Source organism: Spermophilus citellus (assembly GCF_964194105.1).
Source record: "Spermophilus citellus genome assembly, chromosome: 5".
Lineage (NCBI taxonomy): Eukaryota > Metazoa > Chordata > Mammalia > Rodentia > Sciuridae > Spermophilus > Spermophilus citellus.
The window spans coordinates 75,773,714-75,799,404 of record NC_138186.1 but is presented as its reverse complement, the minus strand read 5'-3'; the positions used below and the strand labels follow the sequence as shown (position 1 = coordinate 75,799,404).

The 25,691-nt window shown below is 33.8% G+C and overlaps 1 protein-coding gene across 1 annotated transcript in view; it reads left to right on the top strand.

Moving 5' to 3' along the window:
• EYS (eyes shut homolog) overlaps nucleotides 1-25,691 on the top strand; it is a gene marked incomplete at its 5' end in the record, with an annotated part of 1,607,607 nt that overhangs the window by 1,300,013 nt on the left and 281,903 nt on the right. Inside the window, 2 exon segments of the mRNA XM_081294994.1 lie at nucleotides 5,587-5,751; nucleotides 16,935-17,088. Coding sequence (XP_081151120.1) covers nucleotides 5,587-5,751; nucleotides 16,935-17,088 — 319 coding nt within the window.

Here is a 25,691-nt window from a genome sequence, read left to right as displayed (position 1 = left end):
CAAAGATGATGAATGAATGTTTAGTAATGGGGAGGATGAGATAGGTTTTGTGAACTCTCTCTTTTATCTAGTTCTACATCTCACATTAGGTTCAATGTTCCTAATAAAAGTAAAAGTCAGGGAAAATTGTCAAAGGAATAAGATGGAACATTTGCTCGGGACTCTAGGGGAAAAAAATGCCACACCACAAGAAAAAACTCTAGCAAATCTTAACATGGAGTTTCCTTCCATAAGACTAGACCCTAAGCTCCATGGAATTGACGGTTTTGTCTGTTCTGCTCATCATTGTATTCCTTAGCCAGTATCAGGCATGGAATAGTTGCTCAACTAATATTTGTTGTTCAAGACAGCCAAGTGTCATGAAAGGCAAGAAAGAGAATATTTTAATAAAAGGGAATATTTAGTGTTACAGAAACTCCTAAGCATATGAGCACTAATTAAAGATTTTCTAACAAGGCTTTAATAACCTTTGGGAATAAATATTTGTTGAATGAATGAAAACATAAGTGACTCTCAATAGGACAAGTTTAAAAAGTAGAAACAGTGTGTAAAACCATATCTGTGGTAGAATCAACACATATGCAACATCCAAATAATTGCCAAGTTATATGTTAAGGACCATATTTATTGAAAACTCAAGTTCACCTCTTTGTAATCTTAAATATTTTCCTCTGCCATAATGCTATCCAATTTTTTCATCCAAATTTCCTTCAGAGTAGAGCTAGCCACATTGCATTTTAACTTGATTGGCATATGGTTTTTCTACTTATAATTACATTAAAAAGTGGTGCATGTGCAGTCCAGCTTCTGCCAAACATTCTGCTCCATCTGGTGAAATTTCAACTGTACCATGGACTTTTCTGGACAGACAAGAGCAAACTCGCCTCCTTACCTCATATTTCTCAAATGTCTTCTTAGAACTCATTTATTTAGAACTCATTTCATTTGTACTCATTTAAGTCAATTTACCTCCCTCACCCAAAATAACTAGCTCACTATATGGTTGATTTGATTCAAATTTTAAACTAATGATTGTAACATAAGATAGAAAACAACAAATAGACTAGAAGAGTTGTAGATACCATGCTAAAGGAAGTTCCAATCTGGGGATTTATTCAAGTCTTCAATTAAGAGATAATATCTATACCTAGGACTTAAAGGACATTTCAGACAGAACAGTGTGAATGAACACAAGCAGAACAAGAGAAGAAAGTGTGGTTCAACCACACCAGTAGATGTATAATGTGTGGAAGCACTGAAAATAAAACCATGGAAGACTTGGATTACTTGATAATTTATCTTGCACCACTGAAGGTTCTGACCAAAGGTCTTAGATGATTACAACTAGATAAAATTGATGTGACTGCAATGACAGCTCATAGAAACAATGGGAAGAGAGACTGGGTGGGAAGAAGCTGGTATACTTCTTGAGTTGAAATGTAATGATAACTCAAACAAGAATAGTGGTAGCAGAAGGAAAGTTGCAAGATTTGATCTAAGGAAGAGGTGTCAGGAACCAGCAACTAGATGGGTGGATAATGATGCTGAGTTTCCAAACTTGGACTAGTAAGCACTGTGAGTAAGAAACTGGAGGAGGATCAGTTTTTAGAAAAGACAGAGATTAGCTGACCCAGGACACTGCCTTGGAAAATATGTGCATTATGGCAAGGCTGAAAAACTGGTTTGCAAAAGAGTTATGGGGCAGGCAAGAAGACAGCCAAGGTGAGAAAGAGAACGTTTTAATAAAAGGAAATGTTTAGTATTATAGAAACTCCTAAGCATATGAGCACTAATTAAAGATTTGCTAACAAGGCTTTAATAATCTTTGGGGAAAAATCATACAATAAAATGCAGAACATTTTAAGAAATGTAAAGGAAAATGTAGGTAGGAAAATTTCCAGGAGTTTAAAATTGTGTGTAGAAGGCTAAGAAATAGTAAAATGTGTGTTACTATATAACTTAGAATTTGTTTAAATAGATGGATTAAATTATTTGTATCTGACTCTCAAAATTAACTTCACAACTTGTAGACATAAACAGAGTGCTAAAAAGTAAACTTTATTTCACACATCAGAAAATTATGCTGCAAATAAAATATCATATTTAAAAACAAAATTTAACTGGGATATATTATTGCTATCAAAAGGGTCAGTATTCAGAAAGGAGAGAGGACATTTAGAGACATGATTTTGTGGAAAACAATTTTGTAGAAAGCTAACTTTTGAACATCTCTCCTGACCCTCTTCCACAGACCACATGTGACAGTGTGTCTGGGGTAGCTACAACTGTACCACTTGGAAAATTAGATCCTGTACTGATAGGGAATACGTTTATACCTGATAAGTTAAAACTCTGTGTGTGTGTGTGTGTGTGTGTGTGTGTGTGTGTGTGTGTCTGAGAGAGATAGATAGAGAGAGAGAAAGATATATATATATATATATATATATATATATATATATATATACATGAAGAGAGAGAGGGAGAGAGGGAGAGAAGAATTAGAGAATGTTTGAGAATTAAATATGGCTGTACAATTTGTGTCGTTATACATGTACTTTGGATAATAATGTCCATCACATTCCACCATCATTTTTAACCCAATACCCCCCTCACCCCCTCCCTTCCCCTCCTACCCCTCTGCCTTATCTAGAGTTGGCGTGAATATACTTTGTATACAACCAGGGATATAAAACATTGTGCTCTATATGTGTAATAAGAATTGTAATGCATTCCACCGTCATATATAAATAAACAAAAATTAATAAAACAAGATAAATAAATAAATAAATAAATATTGATGTACATACAGGAAGGGCAGGGATGGCAGGGAATGTAGAAATTTTTATCACAGGCTGGAATACCCCTCAGGAAATGTAGTTGGAGTAGAGACATTTTATATTCAGCCCAAATGATTCTTCTAATAATGGGCCAAGATGGCTTTAAACCCTCCTCTAGGTTTGACCAAGTTTAAACAGGCTTCTTCCTGACTCCAGATTCCTGACCAACCTTCCCCTTCTTAGAGGTTGTACTTTAGGAAACTTTCAATTGTAAATGCTTTCTCTCTGCCCCCTTTGATATGCAAATCAAAAACCTCTAGTCAGTTTTCCAAACCAGAAATATCTTTCTGAGGACCTGGGGGGCATCACTTTGAAATGTAAGCTTTAAAAAGAAAGCATTGGTAAATTTCACCTTCAGGGTAGTCCTGAGCCTAAATTCGAGGGACCCCATGCTCCAAGTTGTACTACAAAATCCACTAGCAAACACACATGGCCTGTATTCCCCCTCTTGCTCCAGCCATTAAAAATTCTTTCACCCTTTATTTCAAATTCATCTCAGACCTCTATCTCTCCTTTTGAAACTGCCTTGGAAAAAAAATAGTCATCCTTGCCTATTTAAAGTGTGGTTTAGTCAGCTTTTCTGCTGCTGTGACTAATGGATCAGACCAGAACAATTTTAAAGTAGGAAAAGTTTATTTGAAGGCTCATGGTTTCAGAGGTCTTAGTCCACAGAAGGCCAGCTCCATTCCTCAGGGCTGGAGGTGAGGCTAAACACCATGGGGAGAGAGTGTGGCAGAGGGAAGTGGCTCACATCAGGGTGATCTGGAACGCAGAGGAAGAGACTCCACTCACTGGATACAAATAAATACACCAAAGCCACGCCTCCAAAGACCCACCTCCTCCAGCCACACCCTACCTCTTCAATTACCACTCAGTTAATCCCAATCAGAGGATTAATTTACTGACTGGGTTGATTCTCACAATCCTATCATTTCTCCTCTGAACCTCCCCACATTGTCTCACTTGTAAGCTTTTGGGGGACACCTCACATCCCAACCATAACAAGGTGTGAGCACAACTTTTTCACTAACACAGGCAAAGAATTGTCAACAGCAATTATGTACATAACCTTAAAAAAAACAGAGCAAGACCAAGGTAGAAATGTCCAACCAAAAGCAGAATCCTACAACTATAGGTCCTAGGAGCTGTACTTGCTAACTGCACAGCTTCTGAAGATTATACACATATGCTCTTGAATCATAAGCCTGTCCGATTCAATACAACTGAAAAGATAAGGCAACTGGTTACATTTAAATTTAAAAAAAAAAAGTATAAGTATATTCCATGCAATGTTTGGAACAAATATATTACAAAAAAAATTATTTACTGTTTATCTGAAATTCAAATTTAATTGAGTATCCTGTATGTTATCTGGTGCCACCTCCATTCCTAGAGAGCAAAGACCCTATTTACAAGGGTATCAACTGCTAGCAGTAACAGCTGTCTTTTACTGTGTACTTCACCTCTCTTCACTTTACCTCTCTGTCTCAACATGCTTACCTGGAAGGGTTAGCAAAGTCAGCTAGCCTGAAGGTGAGGGGTAAGGATAAAAGAAGAACAGAAACCAGTTTTCTCCTGTCCTCAAGGCAGACAGCTGGTGTCAGGTCACCTACATGCCTTGGCTGGTGGAGGAGGATGGCAAAAGTCCTATCTCTAAAGGAAAATTTAAGTGATAATACATTTCTTATTCTGGGTTAGTTTCTGATTCGCTGTATGACTTAGAGAGAAGGTAGGACTTGGAGGGAGTGCCAAATTTTCATCCAGTGGCAGAAAAATGTTCCCCCATTTTGAAAAAAAACTAAAAATAAAATATTGCATTTCCAAAATTTCCATGTATTTTTGTTCAACATACCAATTATATTTAGATATAATTGTAGATGTGTAACAATAAAATAAGTGTTTTTCAAATTTTATGTGCTTCAATATTTTTTGAGATTATTTACTTAAAATATTAATAATTCTAGAAGAATAATTCTAAAGCAAATATTCCACATTATAGGAATACCAGTTATAAAACATCTAAGAATTATTGCGAATAACTAAATATTAATGGATATTAACACTAAATATTAATGATATGGCAGTTTTATAATATTTGTGTTTCACAGATTTGTTCCTTTTTTCTGAGATATGTCTGTATCAAATAAGATCATTGAATTTAATTGTATAACTTAATGTTTTGGCAAACATGTATACCATTGTGTCACAGAATATTTTAAGAATCAGATGAGAACTATGATTTCACAAATGCAAATATATACATATTTTATGTAACTTTGGAGTTTTTGTTGACTTTAAAACTCACTCAGAAATATCAAATTCTTACACTGAATCTTCCTCTTGACTGGTAGTTAATTATTTGAGATAATAACTACAGAACTATAATATACGTATAGCTAAATTTCTTAAAGTTGTACTTAATATTTAAATATATCAGTGCTGGGGTTGTGGCTCAGTGGTAGAGCGCTCATCTTGCATGCACGAGACCCTGGGTTCCATCCTAAGCACCACATAAAATATTAAATGAGTGAATAAATGTATTTTTTTAAAAAGAACACTCCTTTAAAAATAAACAAATAAATATATCAGTGCTACCTTTTTGAATGAATGCTGACTATAATTACTAGGTTCTTATGTAAATAAGTAGCAATAGAATATTATCAAAATATCTATTATCTTGGTTTAAGATGACTTGAAAATAAATAATAGTATTAACAGTATTTGGTTATTGTGCTCTCCTTATTTTCAGATGCAAGTTTATTTTTTCCATATTTCAATGGGAATTCCTATTTAGAACTGCCTTTTTTTACAACCCTGGATGAGTCAAAGTTTATCCCAGAGAAAGAACACAGCAGAATTGTCACCATCTACTTGACTATAAAAACAAATACTTTAAATGGAACTATTCTGTACAGTAAGTATTAAATGTTTGACCTCCCTATATTTCTTGCTTCTTTCTCAGATGTTAACCTATTAAATCATTTACTTAAATATTATAGAAAAACTATTCCAACTTAATGCATGAAACATTATCAAAAAGAAATCTTAGTTCTTTGCTGTTTTTTACAAATGTCTTTAATTTATGAGTCATTCAATGGAACATGACTTAAAAACAGGTTCTGAACTGACAAGAAAGAATAGAGCAAGCATATGAATTTGATGGCATATGGCTAGAACAGAAAAACATAAATGCTGCAAATGTTTCACAGCATATTTTTATGGTATAAATCACTAAATATAAATTGCATTCAATACTTAGTAACTTGGAAATAGGCAGAACCATTTGACAATTGGGAAAATTCGTATTACCCTTTTAGCAACATCTATTATCTTGGTTTAAGATGACTTGAAAATAAATAATAGTATTAACAGTATTTATTTATTGATATAGATTTGTATCCAGGGTTCTGTGTATTATTATGCAATATGTTCACAATGATTGCTAAAACAAGAAGTTATGAGTGTCTTTCTTCTCTGAGTGAACATCATAAGCCTTATTAACCTGTAGTATTCAAAATATGATGATTGTTTTATCTCTTTTGAAATGAATGCAGGGTAGTTTTAACAATTCCCCATAGAGAAGGTGAAATTTCTCCCGTACTTTAATAGGTCATCCACTGCAAGACAACCATTCTTTCCCACATAATTTGCTCCTCTACTTTGAACTCTTTTGCAAAGTTGATTCATCATTCTGCTTTCTTAACAAAATTTAGGCCTTTTTAATTATTGAACTATGACTAAAATGCCTAAAAGAAGGCTTTCAGAAAAAAATGGGCACATTTGTAAGTTTTGAACATTGAATTAAAACTGAGAATTTATATTATATTTTAGAAAGAAACTGACTTGTCATAACTAGGCCAGCATTATTCATTCCCCAGAAAGAGAAGCGCCTGCATTTAAATGATGGCTTTAGAATGTCCGATTTATTTATGTGAAAAGAGAGAAAGAAGAAGAAAAGAAACTAGGAAAAATTGTTTTTCTGTATGAAATCTAAGTGCTGGTAGATGACCATGAAATTCAGAGGTAATAGTCCATTGCAAGAGCAGCAAAACAAAACAAGGAACAAAAGACAAAAAACACAATAATTTAAAGCCATAAGCAAAGTGATTTCCTGCCTTTCAGTTTTAAAAGTTAGATAGAATTGGGAGGAGTTTCCTTGGGATAAATATGTTTTGTTTTTACCAAGTAAAAATAGGTCATAGGGGCTGGGGATGTGGCTCAAGCGGTAGCGCGCTCGCCTGGCATGCGTGCGGCCTGGGTTCGATCCTCAGCACCACATACCAACAAAGATGTTGTGTCCGCCAAGAACTAAAAAACAAATATTAAAAATTCTCTCTCTCTCTCTCTTTCTCTCTCTCTCCTCTCTCACTCTCTCTTTAAAAAAAAAAAAAAAATAGGTCATAGTTGTGTAAGGGTCCGGCAAAACGTCGGAGAAGGAAAGACCACTCGAGACTAGCTTCATGCAATGGCAAGGGGGATTTTTATTAGGGATCCGTTCCAACGCGTTGGGACTCTGTGCTCACTCAAGAAGGGAGAGCAGCCCAGAGCCCAGAGCAGAGGTCAAGCAGAGCTTAAGTACACTTTTTGGAGAGGGTGGTGGGCTTTGCATACATCAGAACAAATCATCATGAGGCGCGGGGAAATTGAACAACAATTCTGATACGTGATTAGTCCATTCATTGGGGGGAACAGTTTGGGCAGGGGTGATTGGTCACTTCCAAGTGGGGCACACATTCAAACTGATTGGTCCTGGGGCCTATATGCATACGTGCCATGTTACCTGGAGCCCTTAGCTATTAAACAACCAGGGAATCAATGGAGATATTTACTGAGCAGCTCCCGCATTGTCCTAACAACTTACAGGTTCCGGGGATAGCGGAGGAATTGTAACAATAGGCTTTTACCTTTTAGCCCAGGCCTTGTAATCTAGTAGCTTTACAATGCCCTAGTCTTTTACACTTTAACTCAGACTTTTGCAGCTTAGAATCAACTTAGAAATTTTACCTTTACAGTTGAAGCAGCACCCAGCCTCTGGGAATTCTGCTCTGGGCCCCTCCATGTTCCCAGATCACGTCCATGCTGCCCACTCAATGGTCTCTGTCAGAAGGCCACAGAAACACATGCTAAGCATATTTGCCCTCTGTTCAAGTTGGTACCTTAATTTAGATCCAATGAAGCTCAAACCAATATTACTACTAGAGTATTATTTTTGCCTCTTATCCATTGACAGAAAAACAATCTAACTAGAAATTATCCGTAATAACTGTGTCACCGTAATAATCATCAATTTCTATACATGTCTAAAATAATTGTTGTAGTTACAGCAGTGAATACAACAAAGCTGTTTACTCAAAGGAGTTTCCTAGCCTGTGAATGGAGAAAATATTTTTGTCTGTAATGCATACTTTTCCTTCATTGGTGAGGGGGCAATTTAATCCTGCGCTGTGGGGAATGCCCTAGCAGAACATTTCCTGGAGTTGCCACTTTCTCTTCTCTTGGAATTTGTCAGCTTCATAAAACAACATATGAACACAGAGGTTTTTGTAACTCATTTAGATACCCGTAGTTTAAAAGGTGTCTCATTATTTGACATAAGGACCAATTTTCTTTCTTTTAAAATCAGTATATTATGTGCAGGAACAATTAAAAGTAGTGAGGAAGTTAAAACAGATGTTTCACTTTAGATTTGGGGGTTTGATTTTTGTTTTGGTTGCTTTGTTTTTTCTTTTTTTTTTCTGTTTGTTTTACCTTCCCCCACCCCCACCCCCAGGATTTCAGTTCAACCCAATTTCATGTCACAAGCATTTATTGAACATTTGTATTTTATATCATCAAATATTTAAGGAAAAAAAGGAGAATTACCAGCCTGATAAGCCAATGTCAGCTTTGAATTGTATTCCTAGTTCAAAACTGAACATTTATCTTGTTTCAGTTTGTCTCACCAACTAATTGATGTTGAAAAGGAACAAAAGGAAGATAAAACTTGAATCCTTACGGAGTTACAGTAAAAATCCTCAGAAAGGATGGTTTGAAAAAGAACCCTCTGTGGGAGAGAGACAGCTCTGAGAGCAGCAGTCAAGATGAAAAGAAGGCTTTTTCATTCTGCCACTGAACCAATTCAGAATTCTGGAACCCAGTCAAAGGAGCTACTAATAGGTCATGGGAGAAGGGATGAGACCACACAAAATTCTTTAGGTGCACTTTCAGAAAATGAGCTCTATTCGGCAAGCAGTATCAATCAGGAGGTTTCGTCATGGGATATGTTACTAAGCAGTTGGATCCATTCTATGCTGCTTCTTTGAAAAGACATAAGCATGCCCTGTGGAAGTATGTGATCTTTCAGAATTGGGAGCAGACATCTGACCAAGTCCCAGGAGGCAAATTACAAGAGCAACTCCACTGGGAGGGCAGGATTTAGAATTCATCTCTTTATTACCTACTATGTATACTTAAAGTTGAAGGCAAAAGAAGGACCTGTCTTTGATATTTATTCCAGGGAGGAATTGACACACAAGTGAGATTAGAATGGCCTCCTTTTTAAGGGAGGATTTTAAAAAGTGATTTCTGATACTGCTGGAGAAAACAAAGAGTCATAACACCTGCCTTTCACAATAAAGTGATTAGCAGAAGAATGCACAGTATCTTCCTTAGATACTTATTATGCTTTGTAATGATATTATGGCAAGGCCAATGAAATCCCACAGCACTTTCTGACATTGTAGTGCAAAACATCTTCTTTTCTTATAGAAAAGAAAAAGATTGTTCTACTGTTTTAATCGATTTTACAGTGTGTACCTCATAATTCTTTGACTGACTTTGTCCCTCCCTTCTTAATAGCTCCCAATAGAGCTAACATCTGATGCACATAGGTGGGAGTGGGTTTGAAAGCATACATAGATGAATTCATGCATCATTGTTCGTAGGTGCTTAGAAACTGCCTTTCATTTTTTCATCTCTTTTTATGACAGAAAGTCAAGTTCAACAAATTTTTAGTGCCTGGAAATGCATAACATTCTGTGAGATACAAAGTTGAATAAGAGATGGTCTGCATCTCTAGTTTGTCAACATTTAGTGGAGAGATACTATACACATAATTCCAAGGAAACTCAATGATGATAGGTCTTATAATTGAAGTATAAATTAAGAACTGAGGCAAAGTAGAAAGATTCATCACTCTCTGTGTTTAACATCTCTTCACTAAATAGGGGACACTTTCTCATCTGGAACTATGGAAGAGCTCTCTCTTCCACCTGATCTCCTCAGCACCTCAACCAATACCTTGCATAGAGTAAAGGGCTTGATTGGAATAGTTCTTTAAGTTCCATTTGTGATTTATTCAACCTTGATGGATGTGAAAACTAAGTATGTATTGAATCTTTGGGAAATTGTCCCATTGGACATTGTAATACATTCTTACTCTGACAAATATGAATAAGCAATACAGAATTCACTGGTTTAGTCAAAAGTCAACTTGAATCAAATACATATATATTTCCTATATCTACTCAAACAATCAGGAACAGAAATAGGTTTGGTAATATTTTTTTTGTAACAAAAAGTAAGTATTTTTGCAGTTGGGATAGTTCTCCCTATCCCAAGTGTTGAACTTTTGCCACTGTAGCATGAAAGCGATCATAGATAATATATAAATGATTAAGTGTAATTGGATTACCATTAAAATTTATTTACAAAACCAGACAGTGGCAGAGTTTGTTCCATAGGTCATAGTTTTTCAACCCTGGACCTAAAAGGATATGATTCATCAAACTTCTCTGGAAATAGAATAATTCAATTCTACTCCTGATTGAAATGAATCAAATAAATGCCAATGCAAGATACAGCTCTGCCTCTGATATAACCACCAGGGAAGTGAACCAACCAGCTTGATTCTGGTGGAAGGAGGTGAGGGACAAAAACAAATAAATAAGCAACAGCAATAACAAAGAACAGATGATCCCAGTGGAGGACTGAAATCCTGCTGTGCCTATTAAGAGAATAGTATAATCTAGCAATTAAGAAAATTACTCAAGAATTGGACTACCTAGCTCTTTGATCAAGTTCCCTGTGTCTCCATGTCTTCAAAGAGGAATAATGATAATACATATCTAAGACATAAAAAGCCATTGCAATGATTGAAAGAGTTAACTACTTAACCTGCTTTAAAAAGTACCTGGTACACAGCAAACATGAAGTATGTGCTAGATACCTTGCTTGTTCAGATAATGCTTCACCTCAACTCCTAAAAACTTGGCTAAGGAAAAAGCATAAGGAATTAGGGGCCTAGGATAAAAAAAACTTTTGACTGAGAGGTACCCATAATTATATCTAATGGACAGCCATAGTCACTCTGGGAAGGAATAGACTATTAAAAACATTCTGTAATTAGATGTGATAGACAGTTTCAATTTTGAGTTTTCATTTTTATCATTTCATTCAAATAAAGAGAATTCATTTCCTTTAAGAGCCTTGTATTACTGATTATTTTACTGGTTAAATGCAATTAACAGGCTAGAAAAAAAATAAAATAGGCTTTAAATAAGTTTAAGACAATGGTTCAGAAGTCAGTCTCCAATCGCATGTAATAAACATGTGTCCAAAAGCTAATTAAACATGTCAGTCTGCTGCCATGATCCCTCAGTTTCCCCAGATCTTCTCTGCCTGCCATCTTTACCCTACTGATTAGCTCACTGTGACACCAGTTATTGCCTGGATCACCATTGTGACTGGAAGATGCCTTCAAACCATGAGCTGAGGCTATAGTTGCTACTGGGATTCCTACTGCTACTTACAAACCCTAAACTTTAGGGAGAGCCAAGAAAGAGCAAATCTATTATTTGCACTCATCATTATTAATTCTTTAGGAATGATACTAAATTTTATTTTAATTCAAACTTAAATTTATTTTAATTCAAATCTATTTATATATAAATTTTAGACTCAAACTTATTAGGATCATCCTTCTAAAAGGCTATGCAACTAGCAACTGGAGTTTATTGTTTTGAGAGAAATAATTACTATTTCTTGTTCTATACAGCATTTTTGTGATCAAATTACAGACATGGTAGTTTTATTAAGAAAAGTAAAATTTGAGAATTATTGATTTTATAAAGTTTCAAAATACTATATGAATAAAATTCAGAAAAAAATCATACATAAATTATTTATTGAAAAAAATACTACAGAATCTAAGAGTGTGAAGAACTATTTCCATAAAAGGATAGGTTCACACTTTTACTCTAATGGATCATCAAGTATCTTTTAGTGAAACAGCGGAATGGCTTTGTTTAAGGGGCTTCATAATGAGCTGTTCTAGAGCTTTCAAGTCCCATCCAAAGGTAGCACAAATGGGAATATCATGGAGAAAGAGAACTACTTTTAAGATTTGCCAGATGCAGTCCTACACTGCATAACAATGTTTCAGTCAATGTCAAACTGCATCTATAACTCAGATCCCACAAGATTATACTAGAACTGAAAAAATAGTGACATTGTAGCCATCATAACATCATGGTGCAATACATTATTCACATTTGTGGTGATGCTGGTGTAAAAAGCCTTCTGTACTGCTGGTCATTTAAAGTATAACACATACTGCTAGGTACACTATGAACAGTACATAATACTTGATAATGATAATAAATGACTGTGTTAGTAGTTCATACAATCAAATCAATCAAATGATATGGCCTATATTCCCTGAAGTGATTAATTTGATGTTGAATCATGTAAATATATCAGTAGCCTCAAGTCCTCCATTTCCCCATTTAGCATCACATGTTATCTGCAAAACACTCTGAACACTTTTAAAAGTACTATTATGTAAAGTAAGAAATTGCTTATTAATAGAATAAGTCAATACGATGAGTCAAAAACTGTTAATATATAGCAAGACTATTGAGAGAACTAACCTTGCTTATTTCCATTTTCATTCCCATTACCTTTATAAAAACAGCCTTATTTTCTACTGAGTGTCAAGGCAAATATGGTTTATAATGGAATTTGATATACTTGGAAAAAACTATTGATCCCTATCATTGATTTTAATGGCTGAGCATCTTTTAAAAATAACTCATTCCTGCATGATACTACATACATCTTGCTGAATGTGTACAATTAGTCTTTAAAATTCAATTTTGAAAGTTTTGAAAAATAAACCTTGTGCATATGGCACAACAGCTTGACCTAAATGTTCAGCTCTGTTCTACCCTACTCTGTAGCATATTTTAAGTCTTTTCTCAAAAATAGGAGGCTGAAATGGAAATGTAAAGCAATTTATAAAAAAAAATATTATGTTATAAAAATCTTGTGAGTAAAAGTGGTGGAATGGAGCAGGATAATAGACTGCCCCTCAGTTCATGACACCCTTCCCACTCTCAGAAGGGTACAAATAGAGAATAAGTCAACATTTCCGGGAAGAACAACCTGATGTCATCCTATGATAAGACCTTTTATGGAGCCAAGGAAAGAAAACACAAGAGTCTGGTGTAGTTTCCTGTTTCTAAATGTGCTTTGGTTGCCCCCACCCAACCCCAGTAAAAAGAAGAATCAAAATTAACGCTGGAAATTCTTAATCAAAGAATTTCTTTCTCAAATTCGAAGAAAAGCAGCATAAGAAATTGAATAGGAATTCATGAGAAAAAAAATATGAAAAATGCTAGAGTAGAAAGCAAAACAAAACTCCTAATGGATCTCTGAGGAAAAGGTGGAGTTGCTTTGTCTTCTGCCGGGCACTGGGCTAATTTGGGGCTTTGTACATCTGGAGTCCCCAGAAGTCTGATTAAAAACCTGCCTCAGTCACGTGGGCTCTAAAATAGGACTTTTGGGAGAATCTCAAAACAGTGATATTCAGGCATGTTCATTATGACTTTTGTTATTCCTAATTATTATAAAATCTTTAATGTTGATATTTTATTCAATTTTTCCTGACTTCTACAATAGTGATGTAATCAGTTTGTATTATTCTGTTTTGCTTTGTGCGATTCTATTACTGAATTTATATTCTTGGTTCTCTCCAGTTCTATTGCTAGAACACTCGTGGGAAATATGCTTCTCTTTCTTGAATTTATCAACCTTTTTTTTTTAATTCAACATATTCAGCCATCAAGGAAATGTAAATCAAAACTACACTAAAATTCCATCCAATTCCATCCCATTCCAGTTAGAATGGCAATCATCAAGAATACAAAAAATAAAATAAAGGGGTAATGAGGATAATGGGGGAAAGGAACTCTCACACTGTTGGTGGGAATGCAAATTATTGTAGTCATTATGGAAATCAGCATGGAGTTTCCTCAAAAAGCTGAAACTAGAACTAACTTATGATCCAGATATACCACTGCTTTGTATTTATCCAAGAGAATTAAACTCAGCATAATTTAGAAATATATACATACCCCTGTTTACACCCATGTTATGAAATCAGCCCAGGTATCCATCAACAGATGAACAGATAAATAAAATGTGGTCTGTAAATATCATGAAGTTTTAGTCAACTATAAAAAGGAATGAAATTTTGTCATTTGCAGGAAAATAGATGGAACTGGAGACCATAATTTTGAATGAAATAAGGAAGGACAGGAGGATAGGGGCAATATTCGGAATTGAAATTAATCAAACTGTGTTTTTACACATCGTCATAATGAAATGCATTTGTATCTTATTGCGACACAGTAAATTACAAATGATTTAGTGGCTTAAAACAAAAAATTTACTCTAAGTTCTGGAGATCAGTGGTTCTAAATTCATCTCCTGGGACTAAACTCAAGTTGTCAGCAAGACTTGTTCCCTCTGGAGACTCCAGGAAAAAACATTCTCTGCCTTTCCTAGCTGCTGATGGCAGCTAACTTTGTGGTTTGTCCTGCATTACTTCTGTAGTGACAGCCTTCTCTTCAACTGCCTACAAATCATTCTGTGCTTCTCTTGTGTAAGGACACAAGCGACTACAATTAGGGCCTATTCACAGATAATCCAGTATGATCTTCCCATCTCAAGTCCCTTAATTTAATCAGATCTACAAAAATTTCTCTTTCACTGTAAATTAACACTCACGTTCCAGAAATTAGGATGTGGCTGTCTTGGACTTACTCTGCCAACCACATCTGAATACTTCACATTCATAGAAAATCAGTTCTAGGTAGAGTGTAGATCTTAAGTAAAATCTACAGAAAATAACATAGAGAATAAATTTATAGTTGGAGTAAGCAAAGAGTTTTTAAATTTATTTATTTTAATGAGTATATATGACAGCAGAATGCGTGTTGATTTATTGTACACAATTGCAGCACCACTTTACATTTCTTTGGTTGTACACAATGTAGAGTCGCACCATATGTGCAGTCGTACATGTACCTAGGATCATGATGTCCATCTAATTTCACCATCTTTCCTACCCCCACAGGAAAGACATTTTAAAGATGACTTAAAAAGCACTACTCATAACCATAAAGGAAATAATTCACAAATTGACTCACACTAAAATTAAAGAAATTGTATTGATCAAAACTTTCCCTTAAGAGGATTGACATAAAAATCTATAGAATTAGAGAATATATGAAGATATTTATAGTAAATGTAGTTCACAAAGAGCTTGTGTCTAATAAAGAAAAAGCAAACAACTAAATAGAAATATGAGAAATAAATACAAACTCTCATTTCACAAAAAAGGGTATCAAATGGGCAGTAGATATGTCAAACTTCACCAATAATCTGGAAAATAAAACCCAAAGATATAATAAACATAACAGTTAAAATCTACCGGTGATTATATCAAATAGTAATAATAAGAATATGGATCATCTGGAACACTTTTAAGGTGGTAAATATAATCATACTGAGAAAATGAAAGGAGTTAAAATAGTTACTCAAGTTCATCATTCGTAATTTCTGACAAAGCAATTGAATTCTTGGATACATACACAGCAGAAATGTGTGTCCTTTAACATAAAAGACATATGGATTTTCAAAGCAGCATTATTCAGAGTAACCAAAAACTAGGAGGGAAATGGCCATCAGTAGTAGAAAGAACTGAATTGTAAATATTAATTTACTAGAATATTTTGAATCACTGAAAAATAAATAAAGGGTAGCATAGTTACTATCTCTCAAACATAATATTGAGCAAAATTAGACACTAAAAATATATACAGTATGGTTCCACTAATGATCAACAAAACTAACCATAGATATTCAATATCAGAACAGAGGTTATTGTTGGTGAAAGAAAGAAAAATGAGTAGTGATTGTCAGGACTTCTGACAATGCAGACAATGCTCCTTTTTTAAATTGGGGTGATATTTAATTGAGCAGGTTCACTTTGTGAAAACTCACTGAGCTATGTACTAACAATTTGTGTGATTTTCTGCATGAGTTATGTTTCAATTAAGAAAGTATAGAAAAGACATCTATGAACTTATAAAGACAGATGTCTAAAATTTATCATAAGTGAAAAGAGAAATATGTATAAATGAAATTATTCATGAACTCATGAATGAAGCACAATCACCACTTAAAAATAAAGTTGGAATATACAAATTTTATTTGTGGATAGATAGGTGATGGAAAAGAATATCTCAAATTGGGATGGATCAAGGGATTTTCCACCTTTTTCTTCATTTCAATTTTTATAAGATAAATAATTATATGAAATGGGAAACCATAGAAAATATAGCTTAGACCTTAGATTCAATCATTATTATTATAAATCTGTTATGGAATATTCCATATTTTCCAGGCACTTTTCTATTTACCCTTATATGTAATTATCACAGTAGTTTCTAATAGTTTCTCTTGTCCCATTTTAATATCTGAAGAAATTGTGGTTCCAAATAACTAAGAACATCTAGCTACCAGGAAAACACAGTTAAACTAATGTCAAGTTAATACTGTTAATATCTTACTATCATCAGCAAAAATAATGTAAAAAATAATATGGATGTCTACTATAGTATTTAATACAATAAATAATTATCTAATAGTGCTATTAATATTCCATAAGTCATTACTCCTTGAAAACAAAGATTGTGTTTGTTGAATGAATTATTTTGTTAAAATCAAAATAATATCTACATTGAGTTTTTAATGTATTGTTTGTTCTTAAAGGTATTGAAAGTAATTTTGGAAAACAGTTCCTTCATTTATTTCTTGTGGAAGGAAGACCCACAGTTAAATATGGATGTGGAGGCTCTCAAAATATCTTGACTCTTTCTGCTAATTATAGCATTAACAACAATGAATTCATCCCTATCACCATACGGTAAGTATTCCACAGTAATTCTTTGAATTTTAGGGCATAACATTATTTTAAAGATAGCATTTGTATGTGTAATAGCTGTCCAAATACGAAAAGAAAAAAAAAGCACATCTGATTTTTTTTTTACAAGCTACTCTTTTCAGTTGGCAAAGTAAACTAAAAATTGAGCTAAGGTATAATTTCATAGCATTTGGTGGTAATCAAATTTTACACAAAACAAATCAATTTGTAAATGTCATGGTATAAGCAAACATATTAGAATAAAGAATCAAGTAGTTTAGTTGAAATTAAGATCTATTTTAATTGTTCAATAAAGTATTTAGTAAAAAGTACAGCTGCCGGAAATTGAACAGGAGCCACTAGCTGCACAGTACAAAAAAGAAGAAGTGGGGGGAGGATATTAACTGCAAATGTCTTGATGGAGTATATAAATTTTTAGAAAGCCTTCCTTAAATTAGCTCATGCTTCAGAATTAGAAAATATCAGAAAAGAGAAATGACTATATATGATGGTCACATTTCAAGGGCATTACTGAATAAAATTTACATATTTCAGCCAAGAACTTAAAATTCTTCATCAGTATAGCAATCTAGTGATAATGGTCTCGAACGTTCATCCATATTGGTGAAAAATATCATTTTTGACTGTGCTTGTGTGTAAGAGCACAATTGTAGACCTTACTCTGATGAGCAGGAATCTTGGCTAACCTAGGCAGGCTACATAAATCAAATAAACTTTCTCAGGGACCACATCAATCTGAAAATAACATTAAGAAAATTGACACCAATCTAAAAATGTAAACTTATAGGCACAGATAGCATCTTACTCATTTTTAATGCTCATAGCAGGGCATTTGACAGATAGAAGATATTCAGTAAATTTCTAAATAGATAAAGAAACAGGGGTGTCTGTTCTAAACAATTCAGTTGGTGATAACAAGAAGGCAATGAAATTTCCCTAAAGTAATGAAATTATTATTTGTAAATTGGCTATACTCCTTTGAAACCAAGTTGTGTACCAATAAAACAAACTTTCAGAGTGATGGACTTAACTCATTTCAATCATCTATCTTCTAAGTGTTGCTTATTGATAACAATGAAGAGCCAAATGAGAAGGTGAATAACAGAAAACTATTTAAAAGGCTACTTAAATGAAAACTATTTAAATGATGACTATCTATTGCTAAAGTCATTTTGTAGTGTCATAATTTTATATAAAAATAGTGCATTCTATTTATGAAATTATTTCCACTTTGGGTCAAACTTTTTTAGAAGAATGATTTCCGTCTTTGTTTTTAGGTAATAATGACTTAATTGGGCAGTCCTCAAATCATTTGGCTTCTTAGTTAGCTTCAAATGGAAAGCATTCTGTAAAAATAAAAAAAATTAAAAGAAAGGACTTTTCTAGTAAAACTGAAAACAAAGAACTTCACATGTCTTTGAATTAATTTTATCCAATTAAATCCTTTTTTAACCTGAGGTGACTGTTATTATTTATAAATTACTTTTGCCCTTTGGAACACTGGGCATTGTGCAGAAAAAAAACAAAGAAGAGATCTGCTAACAAAGGAACAAAAGTGGTCTTTTGCTAGAAGTTATCTCTACCCAAAAATGAAAATGTACTTTTACCTATAGGCAATATCCTCCAAGAGTTCAAGGTTACAGTAGTATGATGGTATGAGAGGTTGACCCTAGGACTACATTGTAGATTATATATTTTATATTATACATCATTATTTAAAATATTATCTGCTAAGCATTCTTTCAATAGTTCTTATTTTTTTCATTTCTCTTTGCATTTCTTCTCTTTTTAAATCCTGTTTAATTTTGTTTATTCATTTAACAAAATGGTGTCTATTATATCTATAGCACTATATTAAGCTTCTAGAATTTAATGGTAATCCAAAATTACATAAATTTCTTATTCTTATGTGTATCCACTTTAATGAGAGAGATTGACAGTCTCTGACACTAATGAGGGAATAGTTACATTTTTTTAGTTTTGCTGGAAATGAGAGAAATATAATGCAAAAGCAAGTTACATTAGCCTGGCCCATGATCATTGAAAACTGTGTAGTGGTGAACTTAGTAAAAACAAACAAACAGACAAAGATAGAGGCATGTGTTCTAGGCAGAGGGAAGAGTATGTGAGAAGACTGGTAGGAATAACCATGGCATATTCAGAGATATCATAGATAGTGTGTATAGAACAAACAAGCAAAGAGGATGGCTAAGTACTAGAAGTCTACATTGGAAAGGTCAACAGTTGGAAAATTCTATCGACCATTATAGCTATGTTAAGGAATGATTGCAGGGGCCACTTACACATCCAAGACATCATAGTCACTAGGATGAAATACACTAGTGTCAGTCAGGCTCAGTGACACACACCTGTAATCCCAGTGACTTCGGGGTACTGAGGCAGGAGCATCACAAGTTTGAGGCCAGCCTCAGCAAGTTAGCAAGGGCCTGGGCTGGGGATATGGCTCAGTGGTAAAGCTTCCCTGAGATAAATCCTCAAAACTAAAAAAGAAAAATGATACTAGTGTCAGAAAAAAAGAAACTCACATACATAAGATATAAGTAGGAAAAAAATTGTAACTGATTGAATACCAGTAGTAAAAATTATGTCAAAAAATGAATATTCATTTTCTGATGTGCAACTGGATAGAACTTATCTTCCAATGAAATAGTAAACAATGCAAGGAGAACAGGTTTAATGGAAAATATTAAGAGCTCAGGCTTGAGTGCACTGATGAAAATGCCTTCGAAACATTAAAGTGCAGTTTTCAATTTAACATATGGATATTGAGTTCAGAGGAGAGGTCTGGACAGAAAATTAAATCTGTGAGTCACTAGTCTACAAATGATTGTTGGAACCATGGCCATGGATAGGAGTATAGAGTTAGGAGAAAGAATTGCCCATGACTAAGAGCTAACATTTAATGACTCAGTAGAGAAAGATAAAACTGTAAGAGTCTGACAGAATAACCAGAAAAGTTGTAGACAAATAATAAAAGTGGTGTGTTAGAAGATGATGGGAAAGTTTATCAAAAATCCACTGGATCCTCCACCAATTCTATGACCCAAGACTTCTTTGCCAGGCATCGAGAAACTCTAGATGAGAGAAGATTAAGACAATAAGTTAAGGTAAATCTTTGAACATGTTTTATTGTGAAGGAGTGAAAAATGATATAGGAGCAATTGGGGGTTGATGAGAAATTAGGAGGAAAAAATGTAAGATGAAACAGAAATGAACATGTCTAATTGTTGAATAGGATTATCAGTTCAGTGGAAGTCTTATTACACAGAAAAATAAAGAAAAATGATAACATGAAATGTCTCAAAAGTTTGGAAAAATAAGCTAAAATACAGATGAGAGAAGATTCCTTCTGGAGTGGAAGAAATGAAGACACACAACCTGGGGCTTCTGTTTTTTTGTGTGTCTGCCCCTTGATCTATAAATGTTTCTGCTTTATCCCTATCTGCGCTGTTTATGTCATCTTCTCTGTCTCATGTACTCCACTATTTCTTTTTTCTTTTTTAAAAATTAAATTTATTTTTACTGGCAATAAAAACATAACAATTATACATATTAATGGATAACATACAGCATTTTTTAAAGAGAAAGAGAGAGAGAAAGAGAGAGAGAGCAATTTTCAATATTTATTTTTTAGTTCTTGGCGGACACAACATCTTTATTTAATTTTTATGTGGTGCTGAGGATCGAACCCAGCGCCCTGCTTGAGCCACATCCCCAGCCCCAACATACAGCATTTTGATACATGAATCCATTGTGTGATGTTTAAATCAAGTTAAATATAATGTCTCCTCAAACATTTCTATTTCCCCATCATTAACTGGGAAAAATTTAGAATTAACAAAGGTCTTTCTGTACAGCCCTTTCTGGTTATCTTGATTCTCACTGTCAAGACTCTTGCTATTCAAATTCAGGATCGATTTCTGTCTGAAAAGCTGGTGAATTAAGGCTCCTCTTTAGCCATATGATTTTGACTGTGTTTCTTCCATATTTACAAGTTTCCTGAAAATAAAATTATACAGCATGATTGATAAGAATTTGTTTTCAAAAATTAGTAGAACAAACTCTAAGGTAAACCCATAAAATATGGCTTTTTTAAATTTTGTTTTTAGCCACAATTTTTGTATTTTATTAGCCAGTATTTCCTCCTGTTAAATTCACATTATGTCTGTAAGATAGAAGGCAGAAGTAGAACAAACTTGAATAAGCCACTTGTAGTGATTGAGGTCAATTCAGTATCAAGATAGAAGTTCTTCTTAAATGAAATGGAGCAGAGATCACAGTTTTACAGATACATTGTAATTCATACTCATGCACAGTTTGTCTTTCATTTCATCGAATTTTGAAAGGGATCACATAGAGAGAGCTATTGGTTTTCACAAGGGTTATTCTCTATTGGGGAATTTCAGAAAAATTTTCTTATTTTTATATATATATACATATATATATATATATATATATATATATATATATATATATATAAAGTTTCTGAAGTTTAAATTTTTCTAGCACCTTTAGTGCTATTCTATACAAAAGCTTACTCTTTATGCAGAATGTTTTATTTAAAGAATCCTTGTGTCCTTTCCTAGATGTGACTTATTGTGTTACCTGCACTTTTGAAGCCATGCAACCTATTCCACCTTCCTTAGATCCTACTGTCCAACAACACCTTACAAGGTTTCCTCAATGATTTACCAAGAGATGTAAAGTTAACAAAGTTTGTCGAAGGCATACTCCATTTTCTCATCATTCCTTTTGGTTAACAGTTCTTAGGTAGTCAAAGTGAGATGATGGCCAAGAATTGTGTAACTGCCAGAATCACACATCCTCATTAGCCCCTTAGCAGATCAGAGTAAAGGGACCCATGCTTTAAGACCAACAGGATAGAAGCTGAAAAAGATTCTTATAGTAGGTCAGCAAAAACCCTTGTTAACACTTGCAAAAATCTCAAAGTACATCAAGTAATACCTTTGCAAAATTTTTTGTCACGGTAACTTTTTAAATATTTAGTCTTAAAAAATACTGTTGAGTTTTGTAAAGACCTGATTCTAATTGTATCCATCTTTTAATTCCAATGAGATAAAAACTTCATTTATGTGCATATGTATATACCAATAATGATTACTTTTTATTCATTTTAATTAGCTCTTTGCTGAAATTGTTTAAGAAAACAGATTAAACAATGTATTATAATGTACAACTGGCTACAAACTTCAAAAGAATGGAAATCAATAAAGATTCCAAGGATTGATTTAATTATGTCAAATGAAGATATTCATTAGTAAATAATCTATAGAAATATAAGAAAAACGATAGTTTCTTCTAACGCTCATATTTGTCAAAGGCCTCTCAGATAATTCTGCTTAACATCAGATTCCAGCACTTTGACATTTTTCCACATACAGTCTCTGCATTACCATTTGTTGCCCAGCTGGTATTGACCTGTAAATATACATAGAAATTGAGCAGAGGACCACCTAAGTTCATGCAAAAAGTAAAAAATACCCATAATCTATTAACAACTATAATTTTGAGAGTAACTTAAAATGTTACTTTTGTTTCCAGTGGTCTAAAGTATATAAATGTTTTTCACACATTCCTGATCGTTAATATTTTATAAATTATGGATTGCATGCCTTTAGTTTTAGAGCCAAAAAAACTATGTAATAGTGAGAGCCTTCACTTTTTGAAACAGATGGTGACTTTTGAACTGCGCTAAATCTATAAGATATTAGATTTATTCATAAAATGTTGCCATGTCAATATGGAAAGTTTGGCAAGATTTTCATTTTAAAAAGGTCAATCTTCATCACTTCAATATTAATTTCTGTATCTTTTCCATCGACTCCTCCATCTGGTATTTCTTAGAGGAAATGTAGGAAAGCTAGAGCTCAATATGGACAATATGTTATTATTACTTTGATAAGCACATACATACATAAATCTGAACATTGCTTTTGGTGCTTTGTCCATAGCCACACTATTCATACCTAAAATGTCCATTTATAACATACCTCAATACCAGCTGGAGAGCAAGTTATAATGCAGTTTATTTATATTAAATTATAAAGGTCTACTGAAAACCAAAATTGATTTTATTAAGTCAACTAAAAAACCTTTAAAGTATATCTATGTACGTACAAGTTGGTGATTTTAGCATTGTTCAGGATTATTGAGTAATATCCTCTGCTGGTATGTAGTGTTTGTATACTTTTCATATATCTTTTTTTTTTTTAAAGAGAGAGTGAGAGAGGGGGGAGAGAGAGAGAGAGAGAGAATTTTTAATATTTATTTTTTAGTTCTCGGCGGACACAACATCTTTGTTGGTATGTGGTGCTGAGGATCGAACCCGGGCCGCACGCATGCCAGGCGAGCGCGCTACCGCTTGAGCCACATCCCCAGCCCCAACTTTTCATATATCTTGGAAAACAAGAATGTTAAGTATCGGTTTTGTGCTTAGTGATGCAGAAATAAGGTGGAGTTTTCTAAAAGAAAATCATAATCTGTGAATATGAATCTACATAGTATATCTGTTGAATAAATAATACACCAGGGAACCCTACAAAAACTGGTTTGATGTTTAAAAAATATATTTCACATGATTGTTTGATATGCAGTCATGTTTATCCCTCTTTATTGTACAATGAACTTCAAATCATTCATCAAAATGGAATAGTTATTAACAAAATTACAAAAGTGAAAACTGAAGTCCACCGACTCCTCATATTTGGTATATTGAGTCCAGAAGATGAAGAACATGTTGACCTTCAGGTTCAGAGGACAACTGCAAAAAATCTACTAAGGAGAAAAGAAGATAGCAATTGGCGAATTCATCTATAACATGGAGTGAGATTGAGGTGTTTTTTTTTTTTTGCAGAAAGATTAGGAATTCAGGGGACAACAGATGAAAGAAGATCTGTAAAGACATCAAGGTGTAGATGACACTCTTCTCATTTAGGAAACTGTGGAATTAAGTGTGAGGACATAAAGATCAAGGGGAAGATGCTTAGCTCTTCAGGAAATCACCCATCTGCTTTCTCTAATCCAGAGAATCAAAATAAATAAAAAATAGAAAGGAAAAAGTTTTGAGCACTAGCAATGTAAGCTGAGGAAGGCTTAGATACTCTTATCCTTATTGTCAGTGGTTGATTTCTGCAACCATCATAAATGCCTGTTGAGAAAGTTTGAATTATTCGTGGGTGGTAGCAGAGTATAAGGCAAAAAGAACTTCCATCATTAAAAATCACTTCTCCGTGTAAGTTTAAAATGTGTTGTCAATTGTGTTAAGACATAATTTTGACAGTCCTATAAAAAGGCAATAGGAAGCAAATAAATACTTTGGGGCAAATTGAATATATAGGAATTTGGGCAGAAAAATAATGATAGATTCAGAGAAACAGAAAAGTAATGATAGATTCAGAGAACACTTTGCCACACAGAACAGTTAAAATTAAGAGATTTAACATGTTGAAAGCTAAGATTCATGAGGAAGTATCAAGGGATTATTTGTTCATTAAATGGAGGAGAGGTGTTTTAACAATATAGATTTATATTGTGTGTATTTTCCAACCCACTTCTGAAGGCCCCATGGCTCTCCCTAATTGGGATCTATTATTACGGTTAGAGGATATTTGATTGCTGCCTTAAAACAGCTACCAGGGAAGATATTTTACTGTGAAAATTGTTTAAAACCTATTCTTAGTGCTAGGCCTCAATCCTTGACAATATATTTGTCTTAATTAAGTTCTTTAAAATAACTCTCACTGAGTGAACTCAATATATAGATCATCCTATTTATAAAAATAAAAGACAACCACCTAACTTTCTAAATGAAGCTAAAAGAAGCCGTGCCAGCTTCTTCCTCAACAAATTGCCCCCAGTTTCATCAATACACTGAAAAAAAAGCACATAGAGATTGAGATAGATTGTCTTACAATTTCACATCTGTGAACCCTTTTCACCTAACACAAAATATAGTTAAGAATAATTTAAGACTTTTCAGAAGATTTACTGATTTTTTAAATTGAAACCTGGTTCCATGATACCAAGCCAAATTTTTTGAACTCAATAAATATGCAATAAAATTTTTAATATTTCTTTAGAAAATTTATGCTAATGCCATCATGAGACACAGTAAATCCCTGTTTTATAGTATTTGATACATAACTGTGTCCTAGTCCCTATTAGTTTTTAACTTTGTGATAGCTGACCTAATTCTAATTGCCAGTAATATCAGAAAAGTCCAACTCTGCCCTTCACAGACAAAATGTTTCAAAGATGTTTAAAGAGAAAGAGAGAGAGAGAGGAGAGAGAGAGAGAGAGAGAGAGAGAGAGAGAGAGAGAGAGAGATTTCAAGACAAAGCCTTGTATCAAGTACCATAAAATTGGAATTTACTAGGCAGCAAAATGACATTATGTCCACAAAGATTCAATGCAATCTTCTGATTTACATAGGAACTGGTAAAATTCCCACCTGTCATACGTGTTCGACTGGGATGAATTCTTCCATGCCTAAGGAATCATGTTCCCTCTTCCAAAGGAATATAAAACAGAGGATCATCCTCCTG